The 25,763-nt window shown below is 40.1% G+C and overlaps 2 protein-coding genes and 1 long non-coding RNA gene across 6 annotated transcripts; 1 reads left to right on the top strand and 2 right to left on the bottom strand.

The window, feature by feature from the left end:
• The first annotated feature begins 2,556 nt into the window (after positions 1-2,556).
• LOC111272039 (phagosome assembly factor 1) lies at positions 2,557-24,849 on the top strand. 3 transcript variants are annotated; one of them, XR_002687282.2, is made up of 10 exons: positions 2,557-4,367; positions 11,413-11,579; positions 13,038-13,161; positions 19,293-19,518; positions 19,760-19,933; positions 20,344-20,416; positions 20,650-20,754; positions 21,226-21,387; positions 21,890-22,475; positions 22,798-24,849. XR_002687282.2 is itself a non-coding variant. In XM_022853194.2 (9 exons), exons 1-9 carry the CDS (start codon positions 4,304-4,306, stop codon positions 22,088-22,090), a joined length of 1,296 nt encoding a protein of 431 aa, XP_022708929.1. In that variant the 5' UTR covers positions 2,557-4,303; the 3' UTR covers positions 22,091-24,849. The 3 variants fall into 3 exon arrangements, 2 of the variants coding, with proteins under 2 accessions (XP_022708929.1, XP_086829263.1); XM_022853194.2 differs by having other exon boundaries at positions 21,890-24,849; XM_086973137.1 differs by lacking the exon at positions 2,557-4,367 and adding an exon at positions 10,683-11,010 and having other exon boundaries at positions 21,890-24,849.
• Positions 11,669-13,114, bottom strand: LOC111272042 (uncharacterized). Its single transcript, XR_002687283.2, has 2 exons — positions 13,031-13,114; positions 11,669-12,417 (listed from the first exon to the last, which is right to left on the bottom strand). It is a non-coding gene; the product is annotated as an uncharacterized LOC111272042 (long non-coding RNA).
• LOC111272040 (putative palmitoyltransferase ZDHHC24) lies at positions 14,014-18,398 on the bottom strand. 2 transcript variants are annotated; one of them, XM_022853195.2, is made up of 8 exons: positions 18,203-18,398; positions 17,905-18,008; positions 17,148-17,681; positions 16,468-16,572; positions 15,905-16,186; positions 15,541-15,618; positions 15,202-15,442; positions 14,014-15,071 (listed from the first exon to the last, which is right to left on the bottom strand). In XM_022853195.2, exons 4-8 carry the CDS (start codon positions 16,542-16,544, stop codon positions 14,862-14,864), a joined length of 888 nt encoding a protein of 295 aa, XP_022708930.1. In that variant the 5' UTR covers positions 16,545-16,572; positions 17,148-17,681; positions 17,905-18,008; positions 18,203-18,398; the 3' UTR covers positions 14,014-14,861. The 2 variants fall into 2 exon arrangements, with proteins under 2 accessions (XP_022708930.1, XP_022708933.1); XM_022853198.2 differs by lacking the exons at positions 17,148-17,681; positions 17,905-18,008; positions 18,203-18,398 and having other exon boundaries at positions 15,905-16,160; positions 16,468-17,134.
• Positions 24,850-25,763: the final 914 nt, after the last annotated feature.

The following is a 25,763-nucleotide window of genomic DNA, read 5'->3' as shown; positions in this document are numbered from 1 at the left end:
GTCGCACGAAACAAAACCGGCAACTAGGCTTTCAAACGTTTAGCTTTTCATGTTACGCTAAATACAAGGGAGAATTTTCAAATATCTGGCGTGAAATTGTCAGCAAGTAACGTCCCTTTTTCGAAAGGAAAGCCATTGAAAAAAAAATTATTTATTAAATAATGAGCAATGACTTTTATTTTAATACCATGGACACAGAGTCCTCGTATGAATGCTGTTACAGGGTAAACCATTGTTATGCGCCCATAGAGCACATGCACAGTTTACCATATCTAAAAAGATTAGACTGATTTCTTCAAGTATTGTCTCTTTCAGGTGTAAGTGTCAACACCATAATGGGTATGAAAGAAGCTGGCCCTGGCTGGTTGCGTCAGAGAACTCCATGAGTATGAATTCGCTACCTCGAGGATGAGGACACGAGAAGAATAGTTTTTAGCGCATGTCATGTTCCATCGGGATAATGGTACCTAGGTAACTATCGATATCCAAACACAAAGCACTAGCGCGTACGTGGCCGGTAGGAATAGTCTCGTTTCGAAACGTTGCATAGGTATCATTCGAACTTGGGAATCGGTCCCAGTCACAATGAACTCCGCACACAACGATTCGGTGTGCTGCAATAATATTCCCTTCTTCCTATTTGTTTCCGTACATGCATTCTTTCATCTGCCGTAGCAGATTTTGGTTCACAGACGCTAAATTGCTGTTACCCCACAACATGAACGAATATATAAAGGTAGTTCGCCAAAAACAGATCTGAGTAGATTGAGACAGATACGAAATAAAAGCTGCCAATGGACAAAGTGGCACAACGATACAACACGTGTCCATCGAAGATCATGTTAACATGTGCCTCTCGTATCGGCTGACATCGATGCGAACCTATCAACTTCGGGGAATTATATCTATTTAGGGCAAGAAACAGCCGAACACTGAAATTTCACATAGAAGAAGGTTTGATTCACCGTTCGTAAACTATGGCATCTAAAGCTTTTATAGAACAACCGATTCCGACAAGGAAATGCAGATATTAATCGACAAACCCGAGCATTGCATCACTACAACGAAAATACGTGAGAGATATAGCTGACATAAAAATAAAGTCAAGCAGATCATATGTAAGGAATGAGATTTCTATATTGAAAAAAAAAAAGATGCGGATTGTCGAAAAGAAAGCAAATTGCTGATAATAAATACAGAGTTAAAAGGCCAACAAAAAGAACAAGATCTACTACTACACTTGAACGGCAACAATTAGAACCAAAGCGATGTTTACAGAGCTAACACTCATTTTCCTAACGCGGGTTAAGTCTCGAAAAAAGTGTCAAATTAACAAAAACAAATCACACCTAGGAACCAAATATGCAATAGTCAGCCGGTAATTGGAAAGCTAGCCATTTCACTTATAACAAGAAAAAAAGCTTGTCACAATTTTGGACTATGAGAAGGCACCTGGTCATTCATAGATCCGCTAATATACATTTAGTAAAAGTTTACCACAAGTAACAGAGACCTAACACTTTATAGTACCTTGTCTCCGAGAACAAGTTTAGAAAGCTCTAGAAACTCAAATGCTCACTACTACATACTATGGAGGGAATAGTACATTTAAGATAAGTCAACTTTTTGAAAAAAATTCGCAGTATTTGGTTGTTCTCTTACATCATAAGTTCAAATGCTGCCTAGTAAAAAATCCATGAAAACCCATTTCTGCTGTTTATGGTCAAGATACGTTGTTGGAAGAAACGGGCCAACGATAGTTTTGACGCTTTCGTTCTGTAAATTTCGGTGTGGAAGGCGCTTTTCGTAGTGGCCGATCAGTTACAAAAGAGCTCATGAAACCTTTGTGAAAGTTGAAGCAAACATTATCAGTTCTAAGCCTTTTGAAGAAATCTGACTTCAAAAAAAAAAACGAATTTATCCGATTATTCTTTCGATGTGCGAAATTATACGGCAGCACGATAGAATCGTGCATAGCTTCATTACGGCGAGTAGAATATACGTCGTACGCAAAAATAATGCGCCGAAGAAGACTCTGCACAACTCTCTCAATAGTGTTTATTTAGTTTCGATAAAGAGACGCAGATATCAAATTGAATATTGAGTATTCATAAAAATGCATTTCTAACTAGACAGCTATACAGAAAACACATCGGTCGCACTTAACGGGCCGTACTAAACACAGAGATAGCATTATATTCTACGATGCTTTTAGGGGATAGGGGTTAACTAAATTATGACAAAAAGAAAATCATTACCCACAGACGACACTTCATGCACTACAATTGAAAAAACGCACACATGCGTGCTCAGTAACAGCAAGCGATCAAATCCTAGCGCATCATCATGTCAAAGCTTGTTGTTTAGAAGTTTTCTATGAGACCATAAAACAGAATGCCCTCAAGTCATTTTTTAAACATGAGAAATCTTAGAGCACCAAAAAAGCTTCGAATGATGGGAACATTTTAAGTATGTTCATACATACCTATTTTTTAGTACTTTGTTAACGTTAAATAACATTAGACAAAACATACACCCTTCATTTTATTCGGCCTTGCAAAACAATCTAACTAGACAATCCCTTCGAGAAACATTTCGAACCTTTTCAGATCTGTGCAATGTTAGCATTGCGAATGAGATCGAAACCCATACATACATATGGAGCGGGCTCTTTTCTATCTTTTTTCTCATATTGAAGCTCGGAAACGCGTTCACACGATGTGCCATACGATTTCCGCCATTTCCGTGTACGCCCAATGCTGCTACATGTAGTATGGCATAAGCCCTGCCCTGTGCCCACTCGGCCACGCACTGCTCCAATTCAAAATTGCGCGCGCTGTTTTGCGCGCGCCATCAGTTCGAATTCAAACTTTCCCACCGCCCTAAGCCGTCCTTGTCTGCGCACTCCAGTTGACTGTGACGTCACTGCTACGCAGCTGCCTGTGACCAGCTGATCCACTGTTTTGCACAGCTCGAAGCAGGGAACCGAGACGAACATCAAGCACTGCCAGTTAGCCCGAGCAATAAATCAGCTTCACAAGCGCTATTAACATCACTACATACTGATGCTGCAGCTGCATAGAAAAGTAGAAATAAATACGGTAGAGCGCACAGTGCGTATGTGACTAGGATGATGACTTTTGCCCGTTGACCAGTGCTGTCGTTGGATGGACACGGCATCCATCGTCACTGCGAACTGACTGCGTTTACTATGTGCTGAGCCACAATTCTGCGCCGGCTACTGCCGTGAACGGTGATTCGGTTACACTGTCGCCACTACTGCTGGGGCAAGCTTCTTACACCCTCGGATAGCAACTGTCAACGACAAGGCTCTGACGCCTCTCTGCCTGCCAACAAACTCCCAGTGGAGAGCAGATCGCACACCGAAAGCCAATAATAGGGACAGAAAGACAGACACCCCCGAGTCGAAAGCTGTCTTGGGTTCAGAGGTCGGCTGACCAGAGTCAGTGCAACGCGCCTCAACTGGAAAATTCGGTGCTGTATAATAATAGTTGTTATCACTACTATCCTTGTAACAATGATAGTCTGCTATTAATGCCAGCACAAAGGGTTGTTGTCAAATATTCGATTTGTCAAATCCTTATCGCCATCTGGTTCGAGCGAGGTCTGAGTAACTGAAAGGCGGAATCGACCGCCATCAGCGACTCCCCAGTAAGACAGCTTGGCAACAAAAATATCTGCCTACACCTAAGGACGAAGCATAAATACGGGAGAACTTCTAGGTGCTGATTCCGAGTTGATTGATTCAGTTGTTTTGCAGAGCTTCTCGCGCTCGAAACAAGCTTAAAGGAACGTTGGGATCACCGAACAGTGATCATCAGAGCTTTAAGAGGAACACGAAAATACTTCAAAAAGAACGAAATAGAAGAGAAAGCAAGACGTTCATCTTCGTGTCGTTACTGCCATAGCAGAAAAAAGAATACTAATAGATAGTGTGGTATAAATTAACTGTGTATCTCTGCGTATGTGCATGTTTGAGGTTTTTGTGACGTGCGAGTGCCAGCTGGTGTCACCAACAAACGACTAGCCGTATCCGCTGACCAACTGAAAGGGCAAATAAACGACGTGTTTAGTGAATCAAAATTGTCGTGAGGTCATTCGTTCACCAGCTATTTGACTAAACGCTAAAGGGCATAGCACATCGAGGGCCAGCTAGTGACTGGCTGTCGGCGTCTTGTGCCCGGGTAAACCACAGCTGCACTGTGCAGGTGGTGGCTTTGCCCCTTCACGATCGATCAGGGGACGACGAAACTGCCAGCGAGCTCCGGTCGAACGAGCCAGAATGTTGGAACTAGCGGTTGTACCAGAAAAATCACTAAGCAACGAAGACATCCAGTTAGTTCTTGGTAAGAAAAAAGAAAAAAAACGTAGATCTATCTGTAATGCAGTGACACAGCATTTGTGTATTTTTGTGTTGTGCTGTTGTACGTAGTTGCTCCCTTCGCCGCTGCTGTTGCTGTTTCTACGTTAATAGTTCGCATTCAATACGATCAAGTGATTACTGACGTTCTCTTCGCGTCCGTGCGGATCCAGCGCCGACTGGCGCGGTGATTATATACCAATACATCATATTAATGGGTCAGCAACTGCGGCAACATTCAAGAAAGGTTGCTATGTAACGCGAACAGGAATCGAACGAAATCGTGATCTTGGGCGCGATATAAAATAATTCACCTAAAGCTTTGCGCCTGTTGTCTGCTTTAAACCAAAACGACATCGAATAATAATAGACGCTAGTCGTGGTAAACGCTAACGCCTGCTATAGTCTTATTTTAGGGATATCGTGACAGATAATTTGCTGTACGTCGTTCACCTTTTTTGACTGGATGTCTGATGCGCTGTTTTCAATGTTCCTGAGTACAACAGATAGTCTAGGGCGCTATAAGTACACGCTGAGAAACTTTTTTGATAAAATTTAGCTAATGGAAATTAATGCTTCTGCATGCCGCACGTACGCACATCAAGGTAGATCAAATACCACGATACATTGGTATTTATTTATATTTTACGTATATTTTGCACTTAGATCTTCATGTCCGTTAATATTATGCTACTTGGCTTTTCCATACGCTAGGACTACAACAGAAAGATATACTATGCTATTTGAGCACTTGTGCCAAATTTCGTGGGGTTTCATAGACACGGCGGCCAGGTGTGGTGCGCGCTATTGTTTGTCCGGCCGATACTTCTACTACATACACGCACACTAATAGGATAATGAAAATAAACCAATAATAAGATAATCGCCACCTGCAGCAGAAACCAGTGAGCCCATTTGTTCGAAGTTCGACTGTGATAGTCAGAACCCCATAGCGTAGGAACAAGGAGAAGCAGACCTCCTGGCGATGTTGGCAATTTGCGAGCCACCATGGTGAGTCCGTGTCGCTGCGATGCCCTAGGTTAGAATAGGACTTTGCATAAACGAGCGCGGAAATCGTCGTCCCGGTGATGCGGCGCTATTGTTAGCGAATCTAACTAGTATAAAAGGGGGAAACAGAATAATTAAACGAGTACAGGTATGAGGACGTATTTGAAGTTTGTCGCCGTGGCGCCTCATCAACAAGTTACTGTTGTCGTGGCTGGACCAGTTGGAGCGGGGAGAGAGTTTGAGTGGTGTTCACGTTCATATTGCCATATTGACTAGCTCGCTGAACGTGTAAAAGAACTGCTGACGGACACGTCTGTTAGCAGTGATAGTAGCAGTAGTGGAAGCTACTGCATTTTTCAGTCAAATTTAACCGTGTACTGTGTGCTGTTATGAGTAAGACAGCTAAACAGCAGGTGCTGTTCGATTTCTTCGTGCGAAACTGCTCCTGGTCATGTCCCAAGTTGCGTTGTTCTACGTCCATCCTCCAGTCCCTTATCTGTCTTTCCGTACAAAGTTTGTTGAGATATACTGCTCATGCGAAGCGCTGAACCTATTGAAAAGCATTTAGCGCTTCCGTCAGCCTTCTTTCCAAACCCTCTTTCTTCGAAGTATGCGCTGAGTGGCTGGTAACGAAACCCTCGGTTTGTTTCGCTTAGATTGACTGCCGCATGTCTCTAATGTTATCCACAATTACGGCTTTGCTCACACTTTTACAATATCACTATGAGTAGCATCTTGTAGGATAAAGATCATGGAAATTGTGTGAAAATTAGATATTCGAAATTTGGCTATTATGGTTACGTTCCTTAGTGAATAAAAACGTGCATTATTATTAATACTAATATAGTACAAACGAGACAGAGTTTCGTGGTGTGCGCTCATAATGTCTTGGCCAATTGACCATTCACCCGTAACGCAACTCTAGACCAAACGAGAGTCTATCCAATAACGTATATTGTTCTTTTTTCAGTGTGTATGTATCGATATACTCTTCGTAGAGCTTTTATTCCAAGCTGCTCTATCAAATGGTCATACGTCGGTCGGCTTTGCGTGCCACATTACTAGGTATAGGTACATCTGCTGCATAGATTTAGGCACAAGTCTTGCGCTTAATGGGTAACGTATTTGCTTGCTAACCTTAGCCATACATTGTAATCAGGGTTCGAACCGGGGCACAGAAACTTCGTTTCGTGCTAGGAGCCAGCCGTCCCAGCCGTATGATGCACCGGCGATACCGGCTGTAGAACTTGAAGCAGAGACACAAGAGACACAGACGAGCATAGTGGATGCGCCCGTTTCTAGCCACTAATAAAAGATACATTGTTTCCGCTGTTTGCCTTTTTCTCTAGAACTAAAGCTGCTCAGTCAACTAAGAGAAGTTTAAAATCCACTATAGATGGCTGCGTGCAATTTCAGCTGTGTGAGTGAGTGGGTGCCTGCGTACTGATTAATTAAATGCATTCAATCACTTATTTTTATGATCTTAGTGTTGGAATAGCTAATAGTGTAGTGGTGGCCAGTAAACGCTGATATTCTAAATAACGACGCATCATTATCATGCAGTACGCAGGCATCTTAAAAGATCATTATTATTTTAACTACACGCGTACGTCCTATTCGTACTACTTCACCATTCCAATGTTGCGGTGTTTTGGCGTCCTCTCAGAGGCAATCGTGGCTAAAATAATAACATTAATAGCCGAATTAGGGAAAACTCGCAACAAATAAAGCTACAGTGCAATGCACTGTCTATTGCGTGTCTGTGTGAGTGCGTGTTTACTCTTCCAAATCATGACCAATGCTTCTATGTTGCTGGTAGGAGCTTTCTGTTTGCGAAGACACCAGGGATCTCCATTGTTTTGCCTTCTCTGCGTGACAACTGCTGCGACTAGCAAGTGAGCAAGCACGTGGAATAAGAAGCAGAAGGCTAGAAAAAAAAAGAATAGTAGAGCAGGCGAGACATTTTTGCGTAAGATTTCCTGTTGCATCCGTGGCCCAGCCTTGTCTTCGGCCCGCCGTTACGTAGAATCTGTTGGTTAACTACGACGACGGGCTATGGGTGACGGTAGCAGTTATATCGATTCCGCTGTTTATCGATGAGTACAGTTTTATGTCGTAAACAAAACCTATCAAATTTTTCTTCTATGTATATAGACTTTAGATTTGTCATCAGTCAAGTGAGCAATCAACTCAAAGCGTCGCGATAGTTCGAAATGGATGTCTGTATGAAAATTGGCTGTTTTAGTTACGCGGTAGAGAAATCGACGGTAATGGTCACAGCCAGCGTGCGATATGTTCATGCCTGTAATGGCACTAATAATTGTCTGTAAAAGGAAAACGTTGCCCGGAATAAATAATACGATTTTAAGTCCGTGTCGATGGTATCAAGTTGAAATATAGTGGTTTTCGTAAAACAAAATACACATATGTTGTAGTACTTATCCAGCAAAAGGCATAATGATTGATGAGTAACTTGCGGTATAGACTGTTCGTATCTGCAAGCAGATGTACTCATTTGCTGTTTTTATGTCAACCCTCGTCAAAAATGTCGCTCAGGACGAAGAAAATCGCTTGTCCCAGTCAGTGCAACGAGTTTTCAAGTTCACTGGGAGCGTCGTTACGGGTCAAATGGTCATCCTGTATATATACTGATCAGATTAAACAAATATATGTGCAACCCTAGAAAGAGAGGTCTTGTTGAAAAATATTGTTACATTTCATGATCGTTCTAAGAACGCCGGCCGATATATATTTCGATTAGGGATTTCCAACTGATATCTCCTCTTCCATACTTGTTTACTCCTTTGAACGAAGCAACCTGAGTTAATGATAAAGTTAACGGGTGGACGAAAAACACAGAAGGGGGACAAATCTTAGCATCCGCCAAGTCCTGGTTTTCGCGGAACGAGAGTCGGGGCATTATGAAATTATATTTATCTCTGGTCTGTGCTATTCAAACATGTGCACTGTGTACTAATAAGTTCGGCATAAATGTGCGTACTTAATGTAATTATTTGAAGTGATGACATCAAGGATTTTTCGCTGAGGCTATCAGAAACCGAAAAAAGACTTTGATGTCGTTAGGTTATTGTACTTTATTCATTAATATATTATCTGTGCATTAATCGACTGCACGTACATATAACTTCACGCACATATCCTAAAATAACTAATCAATTTGTTTGTCTATTGCTAGCTTTTGTTCTAAGATTTTGCCAATGAATCTTCATGCCATAGTATCGTTTCAATGTACCTCAGTGGAAACAGCCACCTACTTATTCACGTCCATGGTTTTATTTAAGAGCATGCTGTTTTTTGAATTACAACAGATACAAACGCCTATAAATTCTACCTACTGAATACACGAATTATTTACCTGCTTAATTATTTTGCTACTTATCTGAATGTTGTTGATCTTCTTGTTACGACAACTAGCTTGTCCATTTTATCTGTTGTTATCTTCACCTACCAGCTTCTAAATTGCATTAGTCTCCCGGATATCACCTTGTAATGCGAGAAACGAGGTCGTTTGCTTTTAATTACTCAGCACAACAAAATATGAGTTAAATATTGCTAGCTTTCGCATGCGATGATCCCACAGAAAGGGAGGGCTTACTGCCAGATCAACTGTCCCAGTAAATCAATCTTCATGGCGGCCTAGACCAACAAAATTCTTATTTTCAGTTTTCGCTGATTATTATATGTACCTTTATTATGGCCGTCGAACTAGCTCTGCTCTCTCGTGATTTTAGAAAGCGATGACGGGCAGGGGGAACGGGGTGCATGTTCAGGGTTGTACCAACAAAGAAGACCACGTGTAGATACGATGAGTATGCTATCCCGTTAGTCGGCTCTGCGTACCGCAACGCAAGTAGTTCAGACTGTCTGTTCCATTACTGAGTAGCTGTTTACGGAGCACACATGTTACATTTTCATACGATCTATCTAAGGAGTGAGGATCTTTAGAGTTTAAAATATATTTAAGAAATAAAAAACACTACAGATGCAAAAAGCCTGGATGAACTAGCGGTTGGCAGATCGTGGTTGTTTAAAAAGAAATCTACCGCAGTAATTATTGTGACGAGACGGAAACCAGCTGGAACTAGATAATGTAGCAGAGGTCAATTAAGGATGCTAAATAGATTTACTTTTAACTGTTTGTAGAATGCTCAATGTCTGGGCATTGGTCACCGAGGTCCAATTTCGATCGACTGCGGAAAACGTTTGGCTGCAATCCTAGATAACTTCATACAGCTCTCTAGAAAACTATGCGTATGGCAGCTTGCAGATGCAGGGGGCACGTTACCTACGTGTTTTTATCAAGGCACAACCTTTGCAGAATGAAGCTCAAGGTAATTTACTGCCAATTGGCCAACCTCCATGATAAGGCCAACCTCCACATGGAATATCTAAACGGGATTTGGCAGCAACCAGTGCGAGACGTCTGCGTCGATATAACAAGTTCGGGAAGTAAAAACATGATAAGCCATTGGTAGGATGAGTGGAATGGGTGTTTTTTATAGTGTTTACTTCGAAGTATAACTTGCGTGCCGTTGATTGGCTAGCTCCAACTTTACTTCAAACGGAAAATATGCGAAAAGCGGAAATATAGAAAAGAAATATTCTAAAACAGATAACTTACTGTAAAAATTAAGTGATGTGAAATTTTGTTTGTTGCAATTTAAAGAACAATTCTGTTGCGGACAACCTTTCCAGAAACTCGTTACAGACGCGACAGGGCATATGGAACCGAAAATAGGAAAATGGTGTATGCTATTCTTTGTACAACATATGTTGATTAATTTGGACCTTTGCGCAGAGGAGCCTAAGTTAATTTTCCAACGTATCATCTATATATTAGGCGAAACCCGAATTAAACGCATACCTACATATCGAATAAAATAAACAATAAGATGCAAATACGGCCTATCGGCATGATTATTAGTGGAAAGCGATTACTTAGATTTTTTTGCTTTTGCAGAACATCACAAGCTACTTATTACGCGCCTCCTTTCTTGTCTTTTTATTTGTAAATTATTTCTTGAGTTTGTTTTTTTTTCTTTTTTTCAAGAAAAGCTATATTTGTTTTGAATAAAACTACTTAGTTCTACTGACTTGTGTTTGATAACGTAATAACACTAGTATCTTGGTGGTAACTTGTTCCGAGTAGTTCCGCCATAACTTTTTGGCAAAATGTGTCAAGATGATATATAAATGACTTGTGTATGATATTTTTCTAGTTGGTAAGGGGTGATACTCAACTCCAATCATCAAACAAAGCTTGGAAAAGAAGGATGTTATCTATGAGACGAATAATGCTATCATCAACTAACAATGCCGGAGGGGTACATAAAGACGTGGCTACGAGGCCAAGCGTGTGCACTTTACGGCTTTTATAGCACGCATACAAAAAACTGAGAAATCGAAAACTTCAAGACATTACAAGGCTATAATCGGCCGGGGCCAAACACTTGACGCGTTCTTTTGTCTCGTGCAACGCTTGTATCTATTGTATCCCATAGATTGTTTTCAAGATAAAAACGATATTAATTAAGGGAACTATGTAATACTTGACTTTTGGCTACGTGGGATATATCACCATTATAATATTTCCGATATGGGTAGGTAAAACAGGCTGCGATGCGATTAACGCGCCTGTGCTAATCGATCTAACTTGGCCCATAATTTCAATTTGAAAATTTCACTTTCGGTTATGTTTAGACGTTTCTATTATATGTTTGGAAGGAAAATATTACTTGCGATTTTTCGTTTCGTCCATGAAATCAAGCTAGCTGTAACGTTCGTCAGGATCAATTGTCTCTATTTTATATCGACTGCGAAAATCTCCATAAATTCGTTCCAAAAACAAGTACTCCACACAGTACCTTCTCCGAAGCCCTTCTTATTTGTTGTTGCACCATCGATAAATACTTGCTTGAGCAAACAAAAGTTCTGATATAATTAAGTTGCTTAGTAAGCTGTCAAAATGCCTCATTCGCTTATTTTACTTGATTTTTTTACAGGTATGTCCCTGAACCAGGTAATACAATCGTTGCAACGCCAATTTGAGGTAATTCATAACATCGAGCTCGGCTATTCGGACAAGCATCCACTAGCAGGAGATATCACCCTTGATTTACGCGAGGATGGTATTCGGCTCTTGTTCGAACCAACCACGCAACGGTTAAAGGTACTACTTCTTTAACTGTTTGCATAGAAAATTGACTACAAATTTCAAGATCTATATAGAAATATATTAGAAGGAAAAATAGGGTACTGTCCAAAAAACACGGTTTGACTCTTTTATTGATGAACTCGAACTCTGTACAAAATCAAACCCCTTTTATAGGCATCGTCAAATTCCTTGAACGACTAACTGTATCGCCACCTACAAGCCTTGTCCCTTCTAACGTTTAAGGGGTTGAGCTGAGGCGACTTGCTCCTTTTAAGAGCTAACTTTGGATACCATTCATATAGTTTAACACTAAGCTTGTCTTACGACGCACAGATATCGGACGTATGAGTCATTCATTGTGTGTTAAGTGATTCAGTATTTTCCAAACAGAATAGAAGTGTGTTAAAGAAATATAAAAAAAAAACTGTTCCATAAAATCGCATTTCGGCTCACACCTGTATATAATAATATACCTATATATAATAAGGAAAAGGGTTTTCCACGCAAATCTGTTAAGAACTTTCAGTTGTTATTAAATAAACTGAGCACATGAATTCAAGTCACTATCACTTTATCTCTTCACTTTCGCAAGGCCGTTTCTATAAAACGTGCACCAAAAAAAAAGGCCTGAAAATAGCGATTTTTTCTCACGTCGTTGGTCATAGTAGCATGAATGGAGGCTGACGCAGGTAGAGCTTCATAGTGGTGCAAAGCGCGATGCAGCACTTTATACGAGAATTAAGTGTTTGTAGCTTTATGACGCTACCTTCTAGTGTTCGCATTACATATCCCAGCTTAATTCGACGTGGCACACACGGACAGGCGCTTGATTTGGATATAATCGGATTAATACCTTTAAAGATAGAAAGAGCACATGTTGTACACGCAGTGAAGCGCTGGTATTGAAATATATGATCAAATAAAAAATAGACTCGCTGAGTGTCATCTCATCGTTCTATTTTATAATATGTTGGCGGTCGCTTCATGAATTAACGGTATGCTTATACCGCTAAAACAGATATATTTTATCGTTATTCTTAGAGGAACGATGAACTTGCCGCACACTCAGGTAAAAACCGTTTCAAGTGTAATTTCGCTTTATTTTGTTGACAAGATGTCTCGTCCAAAGTATATTCCAATAGATATATTTAGCTGATCAAAAGCGATTTGGGACATTACATCTATCATCTGCTAGAGGGCGCTTTCGTAAACACCATAGCGTATGTATTATATATGCATTAGAGTCACTATATGCCAATCAATATATCGAAAAACATGCCACCTCGGATGTGGCATGTTTTTTTTATTATCTCTATGATGTGTTACCAATTTTATTGCATCAGTTGATTCGGATGGCTAAATTTTGATGATTCATTTGGAGTGTCAGTCGATCTCTGTTCTGTTCGCATGTTTTCCAACTAAGTTATTTTCATGGGTTAACACTAAAATACCGTGGAACTCACTACGTTTCAGCTGATAGAGGTAACTGATTTGTCCCGCGTGGTACTTTCGTACAGCGGTACCGTGTTCTGTTCGAGGGAGGTTCTTCCCACGCGAGAGCAAATCGACGAAACTTTCGGAGCAACGCATCCTGGAGGTTAGTAGAGAAGTAAATATAAAATAAACAAATTTATGCGTATCTACCGCCCATTAAAATATTCAGGTATCGATAGCAAGCGTGGATTAAGGCCGATTCTCGGGAGCCGACTTGGGACAACACACTCGCCTATCTGTCCACAATTCGTAGGCCGAATTTGGGCGTTAAGGCGTTGCCTTTTTGCAAGCGCTTTTTAGTGAACGACCCTTGACCTGCAAGAGTGTGCATCGTGTCCTATGTTAAGAACGTAATTACGTGCTCGAAAATGATGCTAGGTCTGTGGAGGACTTTTAGAGATAACATTTCAAGTGATTAATGAGAATACAAGTAGTACCAGTAGCTTCGCGTTGGACGAAAGAGACTTACAAAAATGTGAAAGAGTCAAAAGAACTCGTCTGTGAAGATTTCAGGTTACATTCATAAAGTCTGCAAAAGAGTTAGACATTGCACACGATCCAAGAGGGAAACCTCTGAAATGGCCCGGGCAATCTGTAAAAGCATTTAGTCTGAGACGATCGAGGTGTCCGAGAAAAAAACAAGAGCATGGTTAAAGTCTATAAAGTAGCTCGAAAACTATTTTAAATACTGCAAAAAAACATGGCATGCGTCTATTGACTATGGCAGGAGCTGCTGTGAAGATAACAGCCGGGATTTGGAACGATTAAAATGTGCGCAATTGGTACACTGCCAGATCATCGATAACATCGAAATAGTTTTAACAGGCAGAGAAACACTTGTCAGAAGATACACATATCTCATTCCGCTTATTGTTATTATTATCTAATTAATATAATTATTCATTTGTGTTGCTAAGTGAACTTAGGGGTGTACTTACTCAACTCCACTAGTATCTCAATTATTATTCAAGGTTCGTTTATTACTCTACAAAACTTCGATGTCATTCCTGCTACAGTAAATCAAGATATAAGGCCTCTTGCTTTCAAGCGTATCGTCATTACGAAATAGACAACAGGGCAGCCCGTAAGGGAAGCAAGTTATAAACATATAGGACTAGCCGTTTCTACACATTATTATATATTAATATATTTTTATTGTTATTTAAAATCATTTTACATTGTCCATCTCGTCGTGAAATCATTTGATAACGGTACGCTGGTACTTGTTAGCACCCCAATTAGTACACTATTTATTACCATGGAGAGTGTGTGTTCGACACTCGTTTGGAAAATATCCTCAAAGCAACTCTGTATTTGTAAATGTACGTCCGACAATTCAAAATGTGGATTAATCAGTTGCCATTGAACTCTAGACTACTGATAATGTACAATGCTGGATGCAATGAGCTTGGAGTTAAGAAAACAATACTTTACAGTACAATGCTTGATGGGTACATAATGTGTCACTTGTTATAGGGACTGGAACGCGAACCAGCTTTATGCTACAGACTGCGACGACTTAAGTCTGATTTTGTAAATGAGCTGTTCTTCGGCTTTCATTTCCTCGGTTGTCTCTGCGATTTGTCTTTAGCCGATGCCTGCACAGTTCGCTACCTCTGTGAACCTTCTACATGCTGTTCAAACTCATAGCTTTAAAAACGTTCCAGCTTCATATGTGTATATACGGTTTCGCACCGGAATTCGTGCTATGCTCACAAATGAAGCGGTCCTTTAGTACGTGAGTCCGATGTCTGAGCCGGATAGTGGATTTGTATGTTGTTGCTAGTTTGATAAGAACCGGATTTAGATATTTTTGCGCTGTTCAGTAGATGGACATACGGTAAAGTGGATTCCATCTCCTTTTGGTGGTGAGTGCACGAACGGCCAGATCCATACGAGTAACCAGCGGTCGCCGAACACTTCTTTGATATTTTCGACCAATGAAGGGTTTGTAAATTTCTTGACGTCGCGACGTCGCTCGTACATGGTTTGGTTGTTTATGATACACATCGCCTGTCAGAAGAAAGAGTAGTTGTACACGTTGCATAGGAGACATGGGCATGAGCCCATATAAGGAACTGGCAAACCTAAGAAGACTTGTACTAAACACAAGAGGTCCATGTCCTAGAGGCCTAGCACGAACCTGACTATAAAGCAGTGTAGCGCAGAATGCAGCAACGAAAAATTCGAAGAGGTTTAGACTAGCTGCGAGGAAACCGTATCCATCAAAGGCGCCGAACAGCCATCCGAGGTGAGGCGCTAGCTGGGACAGCAGCAAATGCCATCGATAGCCCCCGAGCTGCGTTTCAATCGTCCAGCTGAGATGAAAACCGAGAGAGTATAATGCCCCTAGCATGACGTACGCGACCCCTATGACAAAGTACCTGTCGGTGTAATTTGAACAATGTACGAGTATTTGTAGAGAACTGTATCGGTTTTGAAATCTAGTCACTTTACGTTACTCTTGCTGCATAGGTATTACCTTTGATTAACAAAGCCAACGCACTTCCCAGCAAACATACAGTGGTGGTCCTGCTTGAGGATGCACTCGTCACATACTCTGGAACAGACATGCGGATAGTTATACGTCCGATCGTGTTTACATTGTGCTATGCAAAATTTTTTTTATTTAACGTTGTAGCCTACAGATAAATTAGTAGCATTATTGCATCCTGCCTAAAAGGTTTATGTAAAAACCATTTTTAGGTGCCAAGCTCTTTGTTCAAAATTATGTTGTGAAGATTTATTCTAAAGGTGTTTCAGATTCTGTGACCACTAACTCAACTGCACAAGCGTACGAAATAATCAGTCATTTAGTTTTGTTAATGAGTATTGCCTGACAGTACCTGCAATGGTAACTCCGTGGAGGCACGTTGAGTTGGCAATCATGGCAGTAAAACCACTCCGGCAAGAGAACATTGGGTAGCGTTGAGGGTGGTAGATCGCGAGCAGCCGGACGGGAACGCAGCAGATAAATCATATTACTTCCGACGTTGAGCAATATAAATAGGGCACAAGGCACATGGACAATCGGGCTCATCTTGCACTCTGACAGCACGCGAGGAAGTACGTAAAACACATCGAACAGAAAAACACCGGGTACTGCAATCGACATCAAAATAAACAAACTGCAAAGAGGCAAATAATATAGCTTACAATTTTATTTATTTTTGTTCTTTTTAGTAAGATATATTTGTGTTGATCTCATGGATAGTCCTGACTGCTGCTGATTTTGTATATTGGATGCAGTATATAGATATGCATACATACATATACATATATATCAGAAAACTTTTTTCCAATAGTCTTCTATTACGTATTAAGAATTTTACTTTTGAGGTATTTCATCTATTTTATTTATGAAATATGTTTTCATTCAGCACTCAGATACTGCGCCAGCAATCCTAACCTGCGATCGCGTTTTCCTTTGGGGAGCAGATCTTTTCGCGATAGCGGTAGACTAAGCGGCGCGTCTAGAGCATTCATGCTTTCCTAGCGGCTGATATTCACGACACTGTAAATCTCGATAAAAGAATATTACGTCATATTCCATTGTTAAAGACGAGCTTGTTCTTGAAAAGATGACTGTATGTATGGATCAACTTTTATAAGATATGTAACTTCAACTAAAAAATCACTTACTATTTTGAAGGTTATGGTTTCGAATTGTTGTACGAGTGACTAGTTTCTGTTGTGTCATTATCTTGCCTAAACGCAATATCGATCTCTCGACATACGACTAATCAATAAGAGGGGATCGACATTTTTAAGGGGAGGCAAACGTTACTATTTCCATTAGCAGCTGCGTGACAACAAGTACGATGACAGCATCAATGCTGATCATAGCAGGTCGTTGTTGATTATAAGCGAATTAGCATGTTTATATACCTAAGTATACGACACACCGTTAACTATAGCAGTGATTAATCAGTCCTAAAGACATGAGTACTGACTTAAAAAAAAAGGACTGAACCTTGGAGGCGCAAAACATGCCAACTTTGGGGACTGGGTCAGCGGACAATGTTTTACTCTCAGGAGAGTCACAAAGAATAATCGAAAAAGATCGCGATTGCATACACTAAAACAAACCTGACACATTCGCTGAGGGGCAGTTGCGATCCGATAGATTAATTGCCCTCAACAAAGCGACTAACTGTTGCTGCTGTACTTCCTGGATCTGTCACCGCTGGCAAAGTGCTACGAGTTACTTGGCCGTCTCTAATTTTCTGTCGCAACAAACAAAGGTGAGGCGGTTCCTTCTACCGAAATAAGAGACCACCCTCTTCGTTCTCAAGTAAAACACCGATACTAACTGTAAAAATAATCTGGCAGCAAATCTTATAGTCTGGGCGGTGAATAGGTAGTTACAGATGGGACAGGTGTTTATCGACCATAGAACATTTTGTTACTTCACTGCTGATAAGCATGGGCCTGCGATGTGCGACAAAATTGCGAGTCCGATTTGTGCTTAGCTATCAGTGTCTTCCTATCAGTAAACGCATTGTCGTCTTCACCCGCTGTCTCCGTCTTGGTCAGGCCGTAAGCAACTACTCAAAAGCGTCGCGTCGTGATAGCGGCGCGCTGCTCGATGCTGCCGCTATGTTTGAATTACCTGTTCGCTTGCTGTCGGTAAGTGGAAACGAGGACATTGTTGTATGTGAGTTAGAAGAGTATCGGAGAAGTGACAGATTTTACGATGTGGTACATGTAGATATTCACTTTCATTAGGTTATACAGTAAAATGGACAAGTTAGATTTTACGATAGAAGTTTATTTGTCTTGCAATATTGACTTTGTCGTAACTGTACCACAAAACAATTTCATGCCACCACTTGCGTTTTCGAACCTTCTGTTAGACGACCGTGGCATAACCTAAACGCCTCAAAGTAAACAGGATCCTGCATAAATGCAAACTTCGTTCTTCCATCCACGCACAGATGTGTTAGAAACCTGTTGAATAAACTTTTATTAATAGAAATTACAAACTACTCTTTCCTGGTGAAGATGGATCGTAGATCTCGGAGCAGTCTGAACCATGATGCTCTTGTTTGTATGCCAACGGAATATATGTGAACTTCGTTCACATCGAGGTCGTATAAAAATATAACGTTAGGCGAACGCAATGAGCATGTACATGGGCGCACCTATGCAATGTTGACATCGTCACGTCCTAGCTATTGTCTAGTAGTTTTCTAGAATCGAATTTTTTCCATTTAAGGCGTATTCCATTGTCGCCATAACCAAATGCACTAGAAGAAGCGCTGTTGGACACACTCAGAACTAGTACCAGCTGAAGTCGCTGATTCAGGTTGCTGCTTAGTCTATCTGTTTAAACGGTGCGGGTATGGTTGGATCGATATGGCTGCGACAACAGAGTCAGCTGACGGGTTATAGTTGGACTGACAGTGCGGGGCGAGAGAGGCCCTAAGAGAGTGGCGGTCGATGCTTCAAGCTGAAGGCAGAAGGGTGGGAGACCTACATAGACTTCTAGGTCACGAGAGGCGGTCAAACCCAAACTTCAGATTTTTTGGAAAGCGAATTTTCAAATAGATTTTTTTAGAAAGTAGGGAAATTTATTTCGATCCTAGTTTATTTTTAATATTATAATAACAGTTGATGAATGATTGTTTGCACGTACAAATTAAATACCCGTAAATATCAACTAACCCGTAAACTTACCAATAGAAATGAAGGTACTATAGGGAGGGCACGTATGTTATTTTCAATACGTCGCCTGTACGTAGCTAAGCGTCCAACCTCAATGGGTAAAAACACATAAAAAATAATAACCGAGTAAAACTGCGGTTATTTTATTAATTTAAGATTAGCGTAAGTCAATCTTTTATTATAATATTTTTTCTAATAATTTTCTTAATAATTATTAAGAAACTCATTAACTTTCTTAATTAATAAGCGTTTTTAGCAATTTCAATTCCTGACTAACTAGAACCCTAGCTGAAAAAAGCTGGGTTGCGCAGAGTTATGGCGTTACAAAACAACATAGACGTATGAAAAGCCTGCATTTAGTTTCAGGTGCTCTTAAATGATCAAAATAATCAGCAGTCAATGCTGATTTTTGACTTAATTCGTTTTTTACTGAAGTCCCTAAAATCGACAGAACCGATCTCTTTACGTGCCCTATGTAATAAACATATATTTTAGTACGGTAAGCAGCGACTGATTTTGCCAGCTCAAGGATCCTGACAAGTACTATTTTATCTACTTATGTTTTAGAGTTTGATGCGGATGCTTCGCTATTCCATTTAAAGTTTCGAGGATTATGCTTTTCGTTCGCTACTCAAAAATCAGATAAGGCTGACAGACTCAGCCCCAAAGGATGTAAGACCAATGCAGGAATCACCATTAAAAGTTCTCCCTGCGCTCTCGACGGAAAGGGTCCCTTCAGTAACGTTGTGTCACGGATGGCCATTTATAGCGGCACCTCGCACAAGGACACTCAGTAAGTGTTTGTCAACTTGCCGAACTTCACGGTTATCGAGAACTAGCTTTTAACTAAGATAAGCATCACATTTCTATAATCATTATTTTAATCTATATCTGCTTGCCGCTTTTCTACGTAGCATATATTACTCTTATTTTTTTTGTTGCAATGATTTTTCGAACGGCTGTTTTTGCCGTCTTGAGCGTGCTTTCATTTCAAACAGTCTCCTGACAGTTATATTCTACCATACGACTTACAGGCCTCCAGCCCTGCCCTTGAACTCATTCGGTACGTCAATATTCCTTGAGCAACTGAACGTCATTCGGGACACGGGAGAACCTGATGGAGGACGTACGCGCGGAGTGGAGCTGGACATTGTCTTGCGAGCTTCAGTAGATCGCACAAATATGCCCACCAAAAAGACGCTCAAAAGGTGCGCTTGTTAATGTAAATATGACGTTGGGCAAAATAATATGTGAATCATAATGGTACTTGACGAAAAACGACGGCACAGTTATTTAGCCAGACTGATGAATGCGATGACAGGCCTAAACGAAATCGGTAACTAGGCAGTGTCACCATTTTTAAATAAGTTTACCATGGACATTTGGTGCATCCAGCGAACATTTCTATACTAAAACTGGAGAGAACTATATAGATTATATAGGTGAAACTGGCTGAATCTAGATTGAAGTTCGACACAGTTTTTGTAACAAAACTCCCGATAAGTTGAGTCAGCTGTGAAGTTTCATAATCAACATATTCTATGCCGTTATTTTCCGCGTTCTCCATTGTGTTTAGCACTTGATAATGTTGCACTAATGTTTCTATGGACCGTTATAGGACAATCCTTTTCGGAGACAGTGTGAGTGACGTCGTGTCAGCCGTTGGAAGTCCATCGAAAGTTTTCTTCAAGGTATATTATTTATGCCAAGAAAGAAGATACAACATTACATAGGCATGTTCAAAAGCTGAGCTAGTGATACATGAGTCAAGCTTGACAGAGGAAAACACACATATTAGAATCAGACGGAGTCATTAACATGGAACGCAACAAGCGGGGCTCTTATAGAATCGATTAACAATTGTTCATAGCGCAGAACTGGTTCATAGTTCTGTATCATATCCATTTGGTTTCTTTTGCTGCAGGAGGAGGACAAGATGCGAATTCACTCGCCCAGCACTGACGATTCCGTAGACATAACTAGCGTCGAGAGGTCCGACTATTTTTACAACTATGTCACTTTGGGCCTGGTGCGTATCGCGACATCGATCAACCTCAGCAGCTTCTAGTTTATTCATTCGTCTGACATGGTCCATTTTAAATCGGTTTGTCGCTGTAGAGGTATTTGGCTAGTTCTTGTTTCTGATACGTGTGTAGATTATCTGGTGTAGGTTGCGTTGGAGTTGTTGATACCTTGACAGCAAATGTCTTTTTGTCATTTAATTGGCAAGAAAAATAACATGGATATCAAGAGGATTAAGGGCAAGTTGCAATCGTAAGCATTTTTGACCTTGGTCTAGCTACGTTAAGGCGTACTCGCCTTGCGAACGGAGGTGCACTCACTTCGAGCCCTTAGAAATACTCCGTTGAAAAACTAATTGTAACCCATTCATTGATAAAAACAAAATGTCATATGAAGTATGCTTCTAAAGTGCTGGACTTTCGCCTATCGTTGCAAATGCAAAAAAAAACTAACGTGGAATTTCTATACGATTTTATAGGACGTTTTATTTGATGCCCGACGACATACTGCAAAGAAGATTATATTGCACACAAATTTTCCAGGCCACTACGACTTTAACTGCTATCATCGATGCAATTTCACCATGGTGCTCCCGTCCATACAGGGAGAGCCGGACGTCGTGGTCAACACATTTTCTAGGGTACTTAGTTTATTTAGAAGACCTTTTCGCCTAACTTATATTTCCCGCTATTCCTCCAAAGACCAAGTATATAGATACGTGTGGGGTACTTGACGTGAAAATTAATGCTTCATACAGCATTAGTAACCATAGGGCTCTAAAAACTTACGCTCCGTAATAGTTAATTCTCATCATATTTCCCCAAAGAAAATTCTGAATCAGTGAGTAGATACTTCTGATGTGTTCGGAGTCTGAGGGAGTAGTTTGGCATCCAAAGTACATTGCAACTATACTAAGTAAGAAAAAGCCACTGAGTTATATGATATTGTCTCGAATTTTCGCCTGACACGGTATCTCTTAGCGGGTTGGAACGTCAGTACATTCTAAAATGACATCAGTTATTTACACCGTAAATGTAAACCAGAAAGAATTGATAGCAATGATCTGCGAATGGAAACCCTACTGGGTGTCTAGCTGAATCACATACGCGTCAGTTCTCATAAGATCCGTTATACGCTTGCAGTGGGATGACATTTCGGAGCGCCTAGTGACAAGGGAGGAAAAACCGGTGCTCCTCAACCGTGGCGGGTCCACACCCAATACCATTAATCCGTTTGGTTCGACACATTGTTACGGATGTTGTGTCGACACCATTGTCGAGGTCATCACGGACAACAATCATATCGCATCAGTGACCCTTTTTGACTCTACGCTACCATCGTAGTACCACCCAGTTCCGTCGCCGCGAAATTAATCTTCTGTCAGCAAGGAATCCCTATTAACAAGAGCTGCTGAACGGAGCCCATAAGGTTTAATCTTCACGTATCTCGGCCGTATCAAGGGGGATTGGCAAGGCTATATGTTTGTATCGCTGAAGAGATTCGACAATCGTATGAGAGTTTTCGACCCTCACAGCAAGCAATGATATGTTAAAATAGATGGATAGGCTTCGCATTTTGCAAGTAACTCGCTAGCTGCCAGCTGCTCTCACCGAGGTCAACCTGTTGTGTACAACCTGGTCCCTGTTAACTTTGACGGAATTGATTGCGCACACGGCAGGAACTCATATAAGACCTCATACATGACCGATTTGCGGTAACAGATTGAAGGTAATGGAATAATGAGCACGCGATGCGCCAGTTAATATTAACACTTATAGAGGTGTCTTTAGTTAAGGGTTAAAAACCTAGACATCGGAAAGGGAAGGAGAACTACTACTTTTTTTTTTAAATTGTAATGAATATAGACGTTACAATGATAAAACAGCCGTTGAAGTTGAATAAATGAAGGTCAAAGTTAGTCAGCGTAAAGACGATGGTATATTGGTGGAACATCTAAATAAAACTATATATATTTTGGCATATTGTTCTCGCTGAGTATCTATATAACAAAAGTAATAATAATGAACATTCTGAGTTTAAACTGTTTCAGATTGCTGCTCTTATATCTTAGCGATACAATCGGCGTACATACGAGAGAATGTGTTTGCGAGAAAAAATTGAATTACTTTTAAATCGTCGATGAAAGGCATGAAAATTGGACAGGGTTAAAATCTGCGAATAAAAATAATTAGTAGTTGGAACGTAAATGCCGCTAGTGATCTGATTAGTGTTGTTTGCAACAGAGCGTACATAGTTTTTTGCTCAGAACTCTGCCGATGTAGAGTCGCCACTTGAAACTTGGTTTGACACACCGTTATGTTTATTACGTTTAATAATCAGAGCTTCTCGGAAAATTGTGAATTAGTGCGGCATGCTCAATCTGTCTCGAGGATCAGTTCGGCATTTCAGAGTGGCAGTAGATCTCTTTGTAGGGAATCTTCAAATCATATGGTCATACGCAAAAAGAATAGGAAAAGAAAAGGACCCAAACTAATAAAAAAAAGATACCCTTGATTATCGTTATTGATAGCACTATAGTTCATTAATGAGAATCCGTCACCTTCATCTATGCATCTGCTTATGGATAATATTTTTTTTTTTTTTTGTAAATCAATCAAATTAAAGGTTGGCGTAAGCAACTAATAGTTATAGGTATTGAACTGAAAGGAATTTCAGCGAATTCGAAGCAGAGGAGCGAGCCCTGCCAGATTTATTTGAATGTTAGCAAAAACGAAAAGTGAGGGCAAAAAGGGGTCTCCAGAGCTTTCAGCTCGTGTTAAAACTACCCGTATGTGTGATTATCAAATTGGTAGTCCTGTCCTTTTACTCGATCCCCAGTATAATGTTAGCAACCAGCTTGGAGAGCTACGCAAATCTGAACAGAAGTACGGTGAATCTGGTAACGACTAATAATAAAAAGAGAGATCAAATACGAAGAGAAAATCATGTTGAGCCCCCCATAGCCGTCATCATTGATGTAAATGAGCTGAAAGGAAAGTAATTAAACAACACCCCCTTCCCCTCCTAGGTACGTCCTCAAATGGTGGCGTCATCAAGAACAGTGTGGATACGAATAAGGCAGTACGTAAAACAGCTGAGTGGTTCAAATGCTCTTTAACGACGCAAACGAACTACTAGGCCTGAGTGAAGGAGGCAGAGAAGGGTCTGCTGTGCATTTAGGTGACGACGATAATTATAATTATAGTTATTAAATTAATATTATCGACCTTGAGGCCGTCGAACTTGTTTTGTATGACAAATACCGCAGCTGCTTGAATGATACAATGTTGATATAGATGACAACATGGCGGTAAGACGAGATGGATGCGAAATAGAAATGGAAACTAAAACAACAATGTAAAAATAGAGATTGTACGAAACATCAGACGATGGCGTAAATGTGTGAAAATGGCCAAGTGTCGGAGCGAAAGGTTAGTCTGAATTTAAGCTCGGATGGGAGCAAGCATTTGAGTATGAGTTTCATTTGATTGAGTATGCCTAAAGGTTAATTGCGCCTATGGAGTAAGGTTAACACCAAAACGTACTAGGAAAACAATGGCGTTCGTGAGAGATAACGTTATGATGATATGTGGGAAAGAAAAAAATGTGAAAATAGCCGTTTTATTATAAATACAAAAATAATTATAGCAAAAATTACTATCGTTATGATAAGTGCTGTGTGTTTGGCCATCTGTATCAAATCTTATGTGAACTATCTCCACGCTTTATAATGATTGTATATTATATTTCCAATGAAAAGGATGAAGAAAAAAAGACAAAAACACAATAAATTATATATTGCACATCCTGTTGTTGCTAATACTAACTTTACACACACACACACACACACACGCACACACGCACACACACACACACATATAATTAAGAATATGTCAATAAAGAATTTTCTTATTAATTATCATTTTTAAGTTAGCCTAAATATTCATAAGGGAAATATGCATGCCTGAATGTTCGACATGCAGGCATCTTTTTGCCGTTAAAAACCAAACATCGAGATAAAATAGCTACAGCAGCAAAAACAAAAATATAAAAAGCCGAAGTAGGAAAACTTAAGAAATAAATTCAACTTTGGAATCATCAATGGATACGGAAATTGATTTAGGCTGGAGATGTGGTCAAATTTATGGTGTATACATAAGTTTATTAAGTTTGTATCAGGGTATATACGCTTAGATTTGTGTTACTGAACACCTACATGGATAGACAACCTCTACGCAACTCAATAACGCAAAAATGACAGACCAAGAAACAGTTTTTTAAACAAAAAGCAAGTTTTTTTTGTTTGTCGTTGTCACAGCTTAGTTTCTTACATGAAAAATGCCAGCAAATTTTAGCATTAGAAATATAATGATAGTGCTAACGCTTGAAATCGGTTTCGTTGAGCGATATTAGTATTGTATCTGGATAAGAATTATATGGACAAAGAAATTTCTAATTAGTGAATGGTCTTAAGGGGTTACTCGTTTTTTATCGATAGTGCAGTAGAGTTTTTCCTCAAAAGGCAAAAACTTTGTTTCTTAGAATGGATATATCCGTGTGCTTATATCGGTTAAGCAGCGTAACCTAACGGTTATTTAATCTGAATTTTTCATAGAAACCGCAAACTTTCCAACGATTTGTAAAAAAAATAAAAAAATTGTTTAGTGTAAGTACAATCTGACCTAACGTAATTTTGCTGGTGCGACATATCTTAATAAGATTTCCACTATGGCATCGACGAGAAACTATAGCTAGATATTGTTTCGGGAACTTTCAATGTCGAAGTAGATATCAAATAGTTCAGTGATCGTAAAGGGCAAAACTAGTGAGAGTTCGCCTGAGTTCGAAAATCACCAATTGTCTGAGTAATCTCAGCGTTCGGTATAGTTATGAGTTATAAATTTGCGTCACTAGCCAGCGTCGATAACCGATCTGAGTTAAAAGAAGAGAAGACAGAGCTCGCTAATACTCGTTGCTGATAACGAAGGATCTTTATCGTTTTCATTCATCGTATAC

This window comes from Varroa jacobsoni, unplaced genomic scaffold (assembly GCF_002532875.2).
Source record: "Varroa jacobsoni isolate VJ856 unplaced genomic scaffold, vjacob_1.0 contig01477, whole genome shotgun sequence".
Classification (NCBI taxonomy): domain Eukaryota; kingdom Metazoa; phylum Arthropoda; class Arachnida; order Mesostigmata; family Varroidae; genus Varroa; species Varroa jacobsoni.
Note: the sequence above shows the minus strand (reverse complement) of the source record. Positions and strands in the feature narration are given on the sequence as shown.